This window comes from Leiobunum rupestre, chromosome 5 (assembly GCF_980474605.1).
Source record: "Leiobunum rupestre chromosome 5, qqLeiRupe1.1.hap1, whole genome shotgun sequence".
Lineage (NCBI taxonomy): Eukaryota > Metazoa > Arthropoda > Arachnida > Opiliones > Sclerosomatidae > Leiobunum > Leiobunum rupestre.
In genome coordinates this window covers 56,845,899-56,859,593 of record NC_143388.1, presented here as the reverse complement: position 1 = coordinate 56,859,593, position 13,695 = coordinate 56,845,899, and the positions used below count along the sequence as shown (strand labels likewise).

At 40.2% G+C, this 13,695-nt stretch overlaps 1 protein-coding gene across 1 annotated transcript; it reads left to right on the top strand.

Moving 5' to 3' along the window:
* Nucleotides 1-2,584: 2,584 nt before the first annotated feature.
* Nucleotides 2,585-3,877, top strand: LOC149945356 (uncharacterized protein F54H12.2-like). The gene has a single exon (XM_090176534.1). It carries the CDS (start codon nucleotides 2,585-2,587, stop codon nucleotides 3,875-3,877), a length of 1,293 nt encoding a protein of 430 aa, XP_090032660.1.
* The last annotated feature ends 9,818 nt before the right edge of the window (nucleotides 3,878-13,695 follow it).

Sequence of the window (13,695 nt, the reverse complement as noted above, 5' to 3'; positions counted from 1 at the left end):
ACTTATCGAAAGGGGTTATCAATAGAGGCGCGAAAAAAAGGAAAACGGAACAAACAATATGGGAAGAGTTTCTAACCCCGAGGCAGTCTTGAAAAAAATTTATTACGATCCAAAACATCCCGCGAGTTTCGACGGATTGGAAAAACTTTATCAGGCCGTGAAAGACAGAGGTATTCCCCGGGAAACGGTAGAAAAATGGTTAACGAAGCAAGAATCGTACACGTTACATAAGACCGCCTATCGGAAATTTAAAAGGAGCAAGGTTTTTGTAACTAATATTGGCGACCAGTTTCAAATGGACTTAGCGGACATGAGAGACATTTCCGAACACAATTCCGGCTTTAATTACCTACTAGTATGTATCGATACATTCTCGCGACGCGCGTGGGCAGTCCCTCTAAAAAGTAAGAAAGCCGAAGACGTAATCGCCGCGACCGAGAAAATATTCGAGGATCTCACGCCTCTTAAAGTTCAAACCGATAAAGGGGGGGAGTTCACGGGGAAAAAATATCAGGATTTCCTTAAAAGAAAAAAAGTTAAATTCTTTACTAGCGAAAACGATACAATCAAAGCGTGTATGGTCGAGCGACTAAATCGTACGCTAAAGGCTAAAATGTATAAATATTTCACCGCTAATAACACCTATCGATACTTGGACGTCCTCCCTGATTTAATTCATAGCTACAATACCACGAAACATTCCACGATAAAAATGACGCCTCTAGACGTGAAACCGGATAATATTCTGAAAGTATTTAAAACAATTTACAAGGAAATCCCCGTGAAAAGCCGGCGTCAACCTAAACTTAAAGTCGGTGACTTTTGTCGTATCAGCAAATACAGGGGGGTATTTGATAAAGCCTATCCCGGTACTTGGTCAAAGGAAGTCTTTAAAATCACCCGTCTCGTAAATTTAGACCCGCCCCTTTACACGATCGAAGATTTAACGGGGGAGGCAATAAAGGGACGTTACTATCAGGAAGAACTGCAATTAGTCGCTAAACCTCGACTATACAAGATCGATAAAATTCTTAAGTCTCGGAAACGCAAAAATCAGGTCGAATACTTTGTCAGTTTTGTAGGATATCCGTCGAACGCGAACTCGTGGGTGAAGAAAAAAGATGTATCTGACATTACCTTCAAACGCTAGCATGCGGGTTTACGCCGACAATACGATGGCCTCCTATACCTCCGCGTTACCGAAACCTGTCGAATTGGGGGGGGGGTCTTGGGAGTGCGGACTAGCTGAGATAAATTACACTAGCGCGTTCTTCAACGTCCTCGAGGGACAAAACACTATCGTTTTCATGGTTGTCGACGAAATCCCTCCTGTCGAATGTAACCCGTCTCCAATCGAAGTCAAGCAAAATGAACCGGAGACTAGCATCGAAAAAAACCTAGAGCCGCCTCAAGCCGATCAACCTAGTTTGGGAATAACACTTAAAATTACCACGCCGGGGAAAAAAAATCCGAAAGGGAAAAAAACGGAGCAGATTTTCGATGTCGCCAAAAACGGTGAAACTCTTACGGGTGAAGCCCAGATCGCCGAATGCGCGGCTCAGCCTAGAAGACCCAGAGGGACCTCCCACGTTTATAGGGTACCCATAGGATACTATTCTTCCATCGAACATTTAATTAAGATAATAAACGAAATTATTAAAGATATGAAGACGTCTCTTCAATATAACGAGATCACTCGCCGAGTTCGAATAAGCCCCTTTCGTCATAACGTACTAGTGCAATTTCATTTTGGTCTAGCCATGACATTGGGCTTCGATCCCGGGATTCAATCTTTGGAAAGGGGTTACCGGGGCGCTAGGCCGGCCCTTATAGGCTTTCAAATCCCCCCTCAACTTTACGTTTATACTAATATCGTCGAAGATCAAATGGTGGGTGACACTCTCGTTCCTCTCGTTAGGATTGTCCCCGTAGAAGGCTCGTTCGGGGATAACGTCGGGAAAATATATGACGTGCCTCATTACGTGCGAGTCTCCAAACGCTATTTCGACACGATCCAAGTACATATAATGAACCCTCAGGGGAAACCGGCGCCATTTGCCTTCGGGTCTCTGACGGTTAAACTACATCTACGGAAACAAGATGCCTAAGCCGGATGTCCTCGACGCGCGGGGGTCCTGTCCCTATAGAAATTATTATCTTAATCAAGCGCAAACTGGGGGGTCTAATTTCTATTAAGGAGCGGCTTATCAGAAAGGGCACGGTCTCGGAAGTCTGTTCTCGGGGCTCTTCCGCTGGGCCTCCCCTCTTTTAGTTAGAGGGGCGAAGTATATAGGAAAACAAGCGTTGGGGGTCGGCAGTAAAATTCTCAATGACGCCGTGGCAGGTGAGAATATAAAATCTTCGGCGAGGAAACGTTTCGGTGAAGCTCTAGAAGGGATAACCGGACAAAGCGGTTCGGGGCGGAAAAAGCGTAGGAGAACTAAAACGAGAAGCAAGAAGAAGAAAACAACGAGCAGGAGGAAAACTAGAAAAAGGACCGTTAAACGCAGAATCGGGACAGTAGCTCGTCGGAAGTCCACGAAACACGTTCGTGACATTTTTTCCCTCAACTAAAAGAACCAAAATGTACAAAGTTGAAGCCTTGAAATCGGAATTGGACCTGTTCTCGGTCACCCCCGTGCAAACTAGCGTCGAAAGCACGACTCCAACTTTCTATCGACCGATCTCTACGCTACGAGATGATTCCCAAATTGAATTTTGTATCCCTAAAAGCCCGGAGTATACTGATCTCGCGATGAGTCTCCTTCACGTTAAATGTAAAGTAACGCGGGAGAATGGGGCTAATTTAGACCCCGACGTTAAATTATCAACTTGTAATAACCTAATGCATAGTCTCTTCGATCAAATTGAAATTTACTTGAACGACAATTTAATCACGCCCTCGGCAAGTCGATATTCATACCGAGCCTATTTAGAATCGCTCTTGAACTATTCCGGCGAGGCTAAAACTTCTCACCTGACTTCGTGTCTCTACGCCAAAGACGCTGCCGGAAAGTTTGACGATATAATTACCAACTCGGGGAGCAAGATTCGTCAAGCAGCTATTAAGGATTCAAAGGAAATTTCCTTAGTAGGGGCAATATACGCCGACCTTTTCAACATTCCGAAATACCTTCTAAGCGGGGTGGAAATTAAAGTTCGACTTTCTAGGAGTAAAACGGCCTTTGTCCTTATGGGAGACCCCTCCTTAAACGTGGGAAATTTTAAGATCGCTATAACGGACGCTACTTTGGATATACGGAAATGCAAGATAAGTCCTCAAATCATTCTGGCTCACGAAAACGCTCTCTTAGGCGCCACCGCGAAGTACCCCTTTACCCGAACCGAAGTGAAAAGCCACGTACTGCTCACCGGCGTTTCAAATACGAGTCTCGACAATGTGTGGCTGGGACCGCTCCCTCAACGCGTTATAATCGGCCTAGTCTCGCATACGGCTTGCGCGGGCGATTTTCATAAAAATCCTTATAACTTTCAACCATTCGGGTTAAATTTCTTATCTCTCTACGTTGATTCGGACGCGGTTCCGAGCAAACCTCTCCAGCCCAAGTTTTCCCAGAATCAATTTGCCCGTGAATATTACACCTTGTTTACGGGGACGAATATACATTTTAAAGATGATGGGAATAGTATATCGCACTCAGAATATCCGAGGGGGTATACTCTATATGCCTTTGATATCACGCCTGATCTTTCCGCGAGTGACAACTCTCATTGGAACCCCGTAAGACGGGGACAGTTACGTATCGAGTTGGGATTCGAAACCCCGCTCATGGAATCGGTTTCGGTCGTTATTTACGGGGAATTCCATAGTTTAATGCAGATAGACAAAGACCGCAACGTGGTGATTGATTATTAAAATGAACACGTTAGAAATAAACGAGATCCTCGGGCATTTACCCGGGTATCAAGGTGCCTTTGCTTCCGATAGACTCCCCGAATATATCCCTTCCTTCCCCGCCTCCCTGGTCGTTAACCTCGATCCTCACGATGGGCCCGGGACTCATTGGGTAGCTATTTACCTAGACGCTTTCAGGAGGGCCGGGTACTTTGACTCGACGGGTCGTCTGGTGACCCTCCCCACGATAAAAAAGTTCCTGAGAAAAAATTCCTCGAAAATACTCTACAATAGACGTCGTCTACAGGCCGTGGGAAGCAAAGTTTGCGGACAATACTGCGTGCTCTATCTGGAACATCGCTATAGGGGGCGGAGTTTGACCTCCTTCGCTTATAGGTTCACGAGGAACCAATGGAGTAATGACAATCGCGTGGAGACCCTATTTAAGAAGCGGATTTAACTTACCTTGAGTCAGAGGGGGTATCAGCCAACAGAAACATCATGGAAAGACCGCTGGTAGTTGTCGATTTTGAATTCTTACTCGGCGCGAAATACGAACCGGTCGTTAAAGAAGTTGCCGTCGCGTTCGTCGGGGAGTTTCCCCTAGTTAAAAGTTTATTCGTTAAACCTCCGTACCACGGTAGCGGTCTTTCTCACCACGTAGCCCGGCAAAATCAATGGGTCTTTACCCATATCAACGGTTACCTCTGGAACCACGGCGATACCCCTTACATCGAGCTACAACATCGGCTCAAGGCCTTAACCGAGGACTCCGAATTCGTTTACTGCAAGGGAGAGGAGAAATGCCACGTCCTCAGGAAACTCATCCCCCAAGAGGTGATCGAACTCGGGGAAATCGGTTGCCCCAAGGCCAAGGACATCAGCATCGACCAGAACTATCGGTGTCGGTTTCATCGACGAGGGAGCCCGACGCTTCTCTGTGCGCGGGAGAAGGCCTGCCGCTTTGCCAAGTGGTTGGAGACCCATCACCAGACGGCTCCCTCGCCGCTCTTCGAGGAAGACGAAGGATTCTTTTAAAACTTTTCTTTATAAAAAAACAATTAAGTAATTTTCTCAATTCGCGCGCGTATTTTCATTTCGTATAATTTTTCTTATATTCAGTGTTATCATTTTTTGTAATATCTTCCTTTGCGTTAATAAATGTTTCGTTCGAATTTGTTTTATTTTTCAACATACACGTCTAAACTCGTAAGGAAGGGTGGGGGAAAGAGAAAGTCGAGGCTTTTTTAGTCGTCTAGTACCGGATCATTCCCGAAGTCGGAGAAGTAAGTGGTAGACGCTTTTTTTCTTAAGATGAATTTTGAGAAAAACAGAATCGCTAGTTTCAAGGGTTTTCCCTGTAAGTTTTTAAACGTGAGGGAGCTAGCGAAAGCGGGTTTTTTCTACGTCGGTCACCGGGACAGCGTAATGTGTTTCTCCTGTCAGCGTGTCGTCAAGGACTGGACGGCCGACGACGTCCCGTTACTAAGACACGAAAAAGAGTGTAACTTTTGTCCGTTCATAAGAAATGATTTTTCGGGGGATGTCCCAGCCCTGTCGATGGAGCTTGAAGGGTCAAAGCCGATGCGATACGAGATCGCGCGAATTCGTTCCTTTACTAGGGGATTTAATAATAATTATATTAAGAATAATATTATTAATAAGGAAGGTTTGCCGATTGATCCTTTAAGGGAAGCCAGGCATTTATCCAAAGCTGGTTTTTTTTATACGAATTTCAAAGATTGCGTAAAATGCTTTTGAACTGGAATAAGGAAGATAGTCCGTTCGAGGAACATTGGGAAAATTTTCCTCATTGTAAATTTCTTATTTCGAGGGCAAGAAGTGGAAATGTAAAGCATTTAATAGCCGCTGAGGATATCGTAGAAAAGGACAACCAGTTGTATTATTCGACTTACCCCGAATCACGATTAATATACGATTCTTTAAACGAAATAGTCGAAGTCTTAGATGAAGGACGAGGTCTAGACATGCCCGGGGAATAATAGATTTCTCCCGAGGAATTCGAGAGGGGCCGCGTGATAATAGACTATTTTTAGGGGGGGCCGTTCACCCCTCAGCGAGAGATGGAAAGAGGGATTTACCCCCGCCTCGGTTCTAAGGATCATTCGATCGGTCGCGGACGAAGGTGATAGACACCATTTTTACTCGGCTTCCGTTAAAAAAGATGCATTTTGAGAAAAATAGAATCGCTAGTTTCAGAGGGTTTCCATGTAAGTTTTTAAACGCGAGGGAGCTAGCGAAAGCTGGTTTTTTCTACACCGGGCACACTGATAACGTCATGTGCTTCTCTTGCGAGAGGGTCGTCAAGGGGTGGATGACTAATGACGTCCCGTTGCTGAAACATATCGAGCAGAATCGCTTATGTAAATTCGTAAATGACGAGAATACGGGGAATGTCCCCGTCCTAACACTGCCGATAGACGATAAAGAGCAGACGGATGAGACGGAGCTAAATCCTATGCGCCATGAGCTTGAGAGAATTCGTTCGTTTAATAAGGGATTCCCTGTTAATATCGTAGATGGTAGAGCCTTAGCTCGGGCTGGGTTTTATTATTTAAATTATAAAGATTCCGTTAAATGCTTCGCGTGTGAGGGTGAACTTATGGCTTGGGAAAAAGGCGATAGTCCTTTCGGTGAGCATAGAAAATATTTCCCCCATTGTAAATTTCTATTAGGGGAAGAATGTGGAAACGTAGCTCATTTTATAGCTGACGAGGATATTGTAGAAACTAACCAGCCACCTTATTCTTCGACTGCCAAGAAAAGCCATAGTATACTGTTTTTTAAAAGAGGTGGTTGACATTTTAGAGGGTGATAAACGGAAACGACTGGAAACCAAACATTTTTGCACAATTGGATAATAGGTTTTGGAGGCCGTGTGAATCTCTCTTTTCCCCAACTTTCTCACGGTTTGAGAAATTCCTTCATTCGGGGTCTCTCCCCCCCCCTAGTTAGAGATTTCTCCCTGGATTTTAGTTCGGTAGGAATCATTCGATCGCTAGTTTACGAAGGTGTCAGACTAAATTTTTAACTTCCTCTAAAAAAAATGAATACCCTGGCGAAACGAGTCGCTAGTTTTAAAAAGTTCCCGGTGGAATATATGGACACTCTCGAACTGGCTCAGGCGGGCTTCTTTTTCGTAGGACATAAGGATATCACTATCTGCTTCTGGTGCGACGGTCTGGTGCGGGATTGGGGGCTGGGATCTAACCCCTTACATTGCCACACCGCCTTGTTCCCCGAGTGCGAGTACGCCAAGCTCGAGTTCGCGAAGCTACAGGAGACCTACGATGCCCAACTAGGCCCTATGAGGTATGCGGACGAGCGGTTGAAGACTTTCACTAGTTTCCCGCTAGAGAAGCCGTGCCATATGGAACTCACCAACGCGGGTTTTTTCTACACAAACTTTACGGACTGCGTGAAGTGTTTTTTCTGCGGTGGTGAGATCGGAGATTGGGGTGCGGAAGACGATGCCTTTCTGGAACACGGGAGACTATTTCCCGATTGCAAATTTGCAAAAAACTATTATTGCGGGAACGTCTTTTTAAAATCATTCATGCTCGACATCGCGTAAAATTTGACCTCGTTCCCGTAACTTTCTTTTTCCTCGATGTAGAAGATCGAACTAACTATTCCTTATTAAATAATTTCCATTTTAAAAGGAGAATCTCCCTAATTAATAATATTTTACAGCCTATTTTATTAAAACATGTACAGAAAAGTGTAATAAAAAATGATTTAGTATAATATTCGTCTCGTTATTTTTTCCAATACATTTTAGGTAAAAAAAGATAGGTAAGTGGAGGTATCCATATAGATGGGTAAGTGGAGGTATCCATAAAATGAGGTGAAGTTAGAGGGCTCCATAATTTTGGATCTATAAATTCGGTGGCTCTATAAAAAATCGCTCCATAATTTTGCTTATCTATAAAAAAAGGTGAGACCTTATCTATAATATCGCTCTATAATCTTGCTTATCCTTGGCCAGGCCTATTTCTCTATCAGACTTGGGCAAAGTGGTCTTAATTGCATATTCTAAGTTTTTTTAAAAACAAGTTTATTTCTAAAAATGAAAAGGACATGTTTATCGGGGGAAAATTTTTTCCGTGTGAATGGAGAAATGATAATTAAAGAGTTAGCTATTTACGATACGGAAACGGAGAAGCATAACGTCTGGACCTTTAAACCCCCATATCCATATTCCAGTCTTACGACGATAAATGGCATTGTAGATGGTTGTATTGGAACATTTGCGATTTCTGTTGGGACGACGGGCAGGAAGACTACAACAGCCTAGGAGCCATCGTAAATTATATAAAAGAACAAGGGTTCAAAATTTTTTGGAAAGGTTTAGTAAAGGCCAAAGTTTTATCGGATTTCATAGGAGTTAACGTCAAGAACGTTGAGGATTTAGACTGTCCTAAATTATCTACCATTCTTTGTATAAATGCTCCTAAACATTGTCATTTTCACAGTGAACCTAATAATTGCGCCGTTGTGAAATCTCACAAAATCGCTGTGTGGTACAGCAAAATCGTATGTAAGAAAATATAATTCGTTTTAATATTATTTTTGTTACTTTTTCATCACATTGGTTTTACGTTATTCCGTTTTCTAAAATTACGTTTCTTAAATAGCGTAACGTATTAAAGTTGAATAAAGAGTTTTTCATTTAATTTTAATTTTAGTGTTTTTATAATATCTTTATGACTATATTTGTATTGTTTAACTTCTTTCATTTTTAAAAATGTAATTGCTTGACTTAAATAAAGCGTGAAAACTATTAGTTTCGAAATGATATTTACAAATCTTATCCACTCTAAAGTCCATCTTTCGGGTATTAGTAAGTATTTCATACAAACTAACTTAATTAAGTATTTTTAGAAGTGAAGAGAAACACATTGTGAAAAAACAAATGAAAAGAGACTTTAAACGGTTTTAAAATTCTTAATATATTTATTTAAAAAATCCAACGTTTAGGAGGAACTGTTCCTCCATCGTTCATCCCAGCATGTATCCCCTTTTATCCTGGTTTCTCTCCAAAAAATAGCCAAAAATCTTAAATCAGTAGGTCTCGATCCTATTTATCACCCACCGCCCAAATTGTCAGCTTTATTATGTAGTAACAACGAATCAACTGCCCTCCTCGACAAGGCCATCATTTATAAAATCTCCCGTAATTGTGGTGATTATTACATTGGGTAATGCCGTCGCCCATTTCATCAAAGGCTTAAAGAGCACAAAAATATATACAACCCGTACAATAATTCTCCCCTTAGCGAACACCTTCGTGTTTTTAGGCCATAATTCTAGGTGGGACTCAATAGACATACTAGCTCGACCAAAATTATATAAAACTCATTTAAAAAAAATAAATTTGCGCAATGTTTAAACCATGACGATGGTCCCTTTAACTTATACACGTTTTCTCCACTTTTTAAACGTGTTTATGGTCCTCACCCTCTCACACACACACAACAAACCAATTCCTCATCTCGCAGAATCAACCCATTCCGACAATAGTAGCCTCGAGCGCGAACGAAGATATCGAGCCCGTTGCTCATATAACACTTCGACGGGGGTCGACTCGCCTTCGAGAAAAAACGCTCGCGGCTAAAGAACAGTAACCTCCACTATATGTATGCATAAATATTTTTTTGTCCCAAAGTTTTACCATTGTACTGTCAGACTTGTAAAAATCCCTGAAGAAGGAGGAACAGTTCCTCCGAAACGTTGGATTTTTAAATAAATATATTGTGATTTTTAAAACCGGTTAAAGTCTCTTTTCATTAAGTATTTTTAAATATTTGAATATCTGAATTGTATTTTGTTGCGTTAAAAGTAGAGTTTAGATGTATATTCGTTTTAAGAAATACTCGTGATATAGGTTCAAGTGCCAAGCATATTTAAGTACTACAGTGATATTAAAAATATTTACATTCTACGTTACTTTAACAACGAATATTCTATGACGTCAAAACACTCAAATCCATGTTTCAAATTCAAATTAACCGCGCAAAACACTTAAATCTATGTTTTCATTTGATTTTTAAATTAACCGCGACGCGCCCAAGACCGCGCCCCCCCTCCCCAGGGGAAATCCGAGCGCCAGACCGCGTCCCCCCGGGAAATCCGCGCAAGACGGCGATGTGGGGAGGGCTTCGTATATAAACATATTGTGTTCAGGCCAACTTGTTCACTATGCTATATTGTTTTACTAGTCACTATATAATGTCTGAGTTTTACGCGCACTGTGATTTTCGCAACCTACCATTAATATATTAGCATCTCTGTTTAATGTATATAAACTATGTATAATAGTTTATTTCACAAGGCTTCGGTTAACGCATTGCAGTTACATTAACATCTCTGCAAAATAACACACTAATCATTCACTCAATCAGCTAAAGCACATTTCGTGATGCCTACATGTAAGTCGTTCCGGCTTCGTAGGTATGTCTCTTAAATAAATAAATAAATCTAACCGTCATTTTAACATTTGTAATTGCACATATTGCACTTTCATTACTTGAAACTTCAGATTAGCTAGATTGTATCGCTAATTAATCCACTGAATATTTTAGTATCCCGTTTTTGTGAATAATTCCCAACCGAGTTAGTTTTGTTTGAAGTTACGAGCAGACCTGTTTCAATAAAGTATTAAAACGGAATTTATTTTTTCTGTTTGACAGAGAAAAGATTCGTTCATACCAAAAAATGGTAACTTTGTCCATCGCAAGTTAATGCGAACTTGTCGTATTGTCGAAAACGTATACCGTTAAATTGTTAAAGCTCTTAAAGGCTGGTTTCCACTAGGGCAAAATGACATAACGGCGACAGTCGACGCAAATACTCCCCCGAGCTCATCGGTTTTCCCCTTTCGATAATAACTCGTGGAGGTTTAAGATAATAATATGTTATGACTAACGTAGTTTAATGATAATAGTAAGTAATGACTAACGTAGTTTAATGATAATAGTAAGTAATGACTAACGTAGTTTAATGATAATAGTAAGTAATGACTAAACGCAAAATTTAACCATGGTTAATTTAAACTAGTAAATAGTAAGTAATATACTATAGAGACAGATACTTCATGGTTTAAAATAAACTTTTATTAAAAAGAATATTGGGGAAGCTTTTCGAGCCCACTCGCTCCTTTTCAACCCAGATAGAAATGGCGAAAAAATCCAAATACAAACGCGTAAAAAGTCATAACCTGGGCGGCGCGCGTAATCGGATAATACATAAATATAAATTACTTGATCAAAACGTTTTACGAATAATTTTGAGAGCTTTATCTATTGAATAAAAGTTAACCATCCTCGACCTCAAGGGTGGTATCGCCTTAGATGGAAGACCCGATATGTTCGCGAATTCTGACAACGTCCATAATTTCAAACAATGTTTTTTATATTTTTTATTTCTTTCTTTTATTTTGTTTAATTATATATAATTAAAATTGAAGCTGAAACAAATTTTAAAATGACTTTGGTTTCCCATAAGACATGCTGAACACATATCAGTCGACTATAGCTATCTCAACAAGCTTATAACAAACGTTACCATTTTCAACTGTTAAAATTGTTAAAATACCATAAAATCTGAAGTTTCTATACAGATGTTTCAACTCCCACAGTTAGCGTAACTTCAAACAATATTTATTGTATATTTATTATTTTATTTAATCATTTATTTATATTAGAATAGTATAGAATGGTAAAAGTCATTACCTGGGCAGCGCGCCTGCGCGGATTTCCCGGGGGGGGGGGGGACGCGGTCTGGGGCTCGGATTTCCCCTGGGGAGGGGGGACGCGGTCTGGAGGCGCGGTCTTGGGCACGTCGCGGTTAATTTAAAAAACAAATGAAAAGATAGATATAAGTGTTTTGCGCGGTTAATTTGAATTTGAAACATGGATTTGAGTGTTTTGACGTCATAGAATATTCGTTATTAAAGTAACGTAGAATGTAAATATTTTTAATATCACTGTAGTACTTAAATATGCTTGGCACTTGAACCTATATCACGAGTATTTCTTAAAACGAATATACATCTAAACTCTACTTTTAACGCAACAAAATACAATTCAGATATTCAAATATTTAAAAATACTTAATGAAAAGAGACTTTAACCGGTTTTAAAAATCACAATATATTTATTTAAAAATCCAACGTTTCGGAGGAACTGTTCCTCCTTCTTCAGGGATTTTTACAAGTCTGACAGTACAATGGTAAAACTTTGGGACGAAAAAATATTTATGCATACATATAGTGGAGGTTACTGTTCTTTAGCCGCGAGCGTTTTTTCTCGAAGGCGAGTCGACCCCCGTCGAAGTGTTATATGAGCAACGGGCTCGATATCTTCGTTCGCGCTCGAGGCTACTATTGTCGGAATGGGTTGATTCTGCGAGATGAGGAATTGGTTTGTTGTGTGTGTGTGAGAGGGTGAGGACCATAAACACGTTTAAAAAGTGGAGAAAACGTGTATAAGTTAAAGGGACCATCGTCATGGTTTAAACATTGCGCAAATTTATTTTTTTTAAATGAGTTTTATATAATTTTGGTCGAGCTAGTATGTCTATTGAGTCCCACCTAGAATTATGGCCTAAAAACACGAAGGTGTTCGCTAAGGGGATAATTATTGCACGGGTTGTATATATTTTTGTGCTCTTTAAGCCTTTGATGAAATGGGCGACGACATTGCCCAATGTAATAATCACCACAATCACGGGAGATTTTATAAATGATGGCCTTGTCGAGGAGGGCAGTTGGTTCTTTTTTATTACCTAATAAAGCTGACAATTTGGGCGGTGGGTGATAAATAGGATCGAGACCTACTGATTTAAGATTTTTGGCTATTTTTTGGAGAGAAACCAGGATAAAAGGGGATACATGCTGGGATGAAAGATGGAGGAACAGTTCCTCCTAAACGTTGGATTTTTTAAACAAATATATTGAGAATTTTAAAACCGTTTAAAGTCTCTTTTCATTTGGTTTTTCACAATGTGTTTCTCTTCACTTCTAAAAATACTTAATTAAGTTAGTTTGTATGAAATACTTACTAATACCCGAAAGATGGACTTTAGAGTGGATAAGATTTGTAAATATCATTTCGAAACTAATAATTTTCACGCTTTATTTAAGTCAAGCAATTACATTTTTAAAAATGAAAGAAGTTAAACAATACAAATATAGTCATAAAGATATTATAAAAACACTAAAATTAAAATTAAATGAAAAACTCTTTATTCAACTTTAATACGTTACGCTATTTAAGAAACGTAATTTTAGAAAACGGAAATAACGTAAAACCAATGTGATGAAAAAGTAACAAAAATAATATTAAAACGAATTATATTTTCTTACATACGATTTTGCTGTACCACACAGCGATTTTGTGAGATTTCACAACGGCGCAATTATTAGGGTCACGGTGAAAATGACAATGTTTAGGAGCATTTATACAAAGAATGGTAGATAATTTAGGACAGTCTAAATCCTCGACGTTCTTGACGTTAACTCCTATGAAATCCGATAAAACTTTGGCCTTTACTAAACTTTACCAAAAAAAAACTTGAACCCTTGTTCTTTTATATAATTTGCGATGGCTCCTAGGCTGTTGTAGTCTTCCTGCCCGTCGTCCCAACGGAGATCGCAAATGTTCCAATACAACCATCTACAATGCCATTTATCGTCTTCCGTAAGACTGGAATATGGATATGGGGGTTTAAAGGTCCAGACGTTATGCTTCTCCGTTTCCGTATCGTAAATAGCTAACTCTTTAATTATCATTTCTCCATTCACACGGAAAAAGTTT

Coding starts and splice junctions, on each gene's coding strand:
- LOC149945356 (XM_090176534.1), top strand. CDS start 2,585: ATGTACAAAGTTGAAGCCTTGAAATCGGAATTGGACCTGTTCTCGGTC.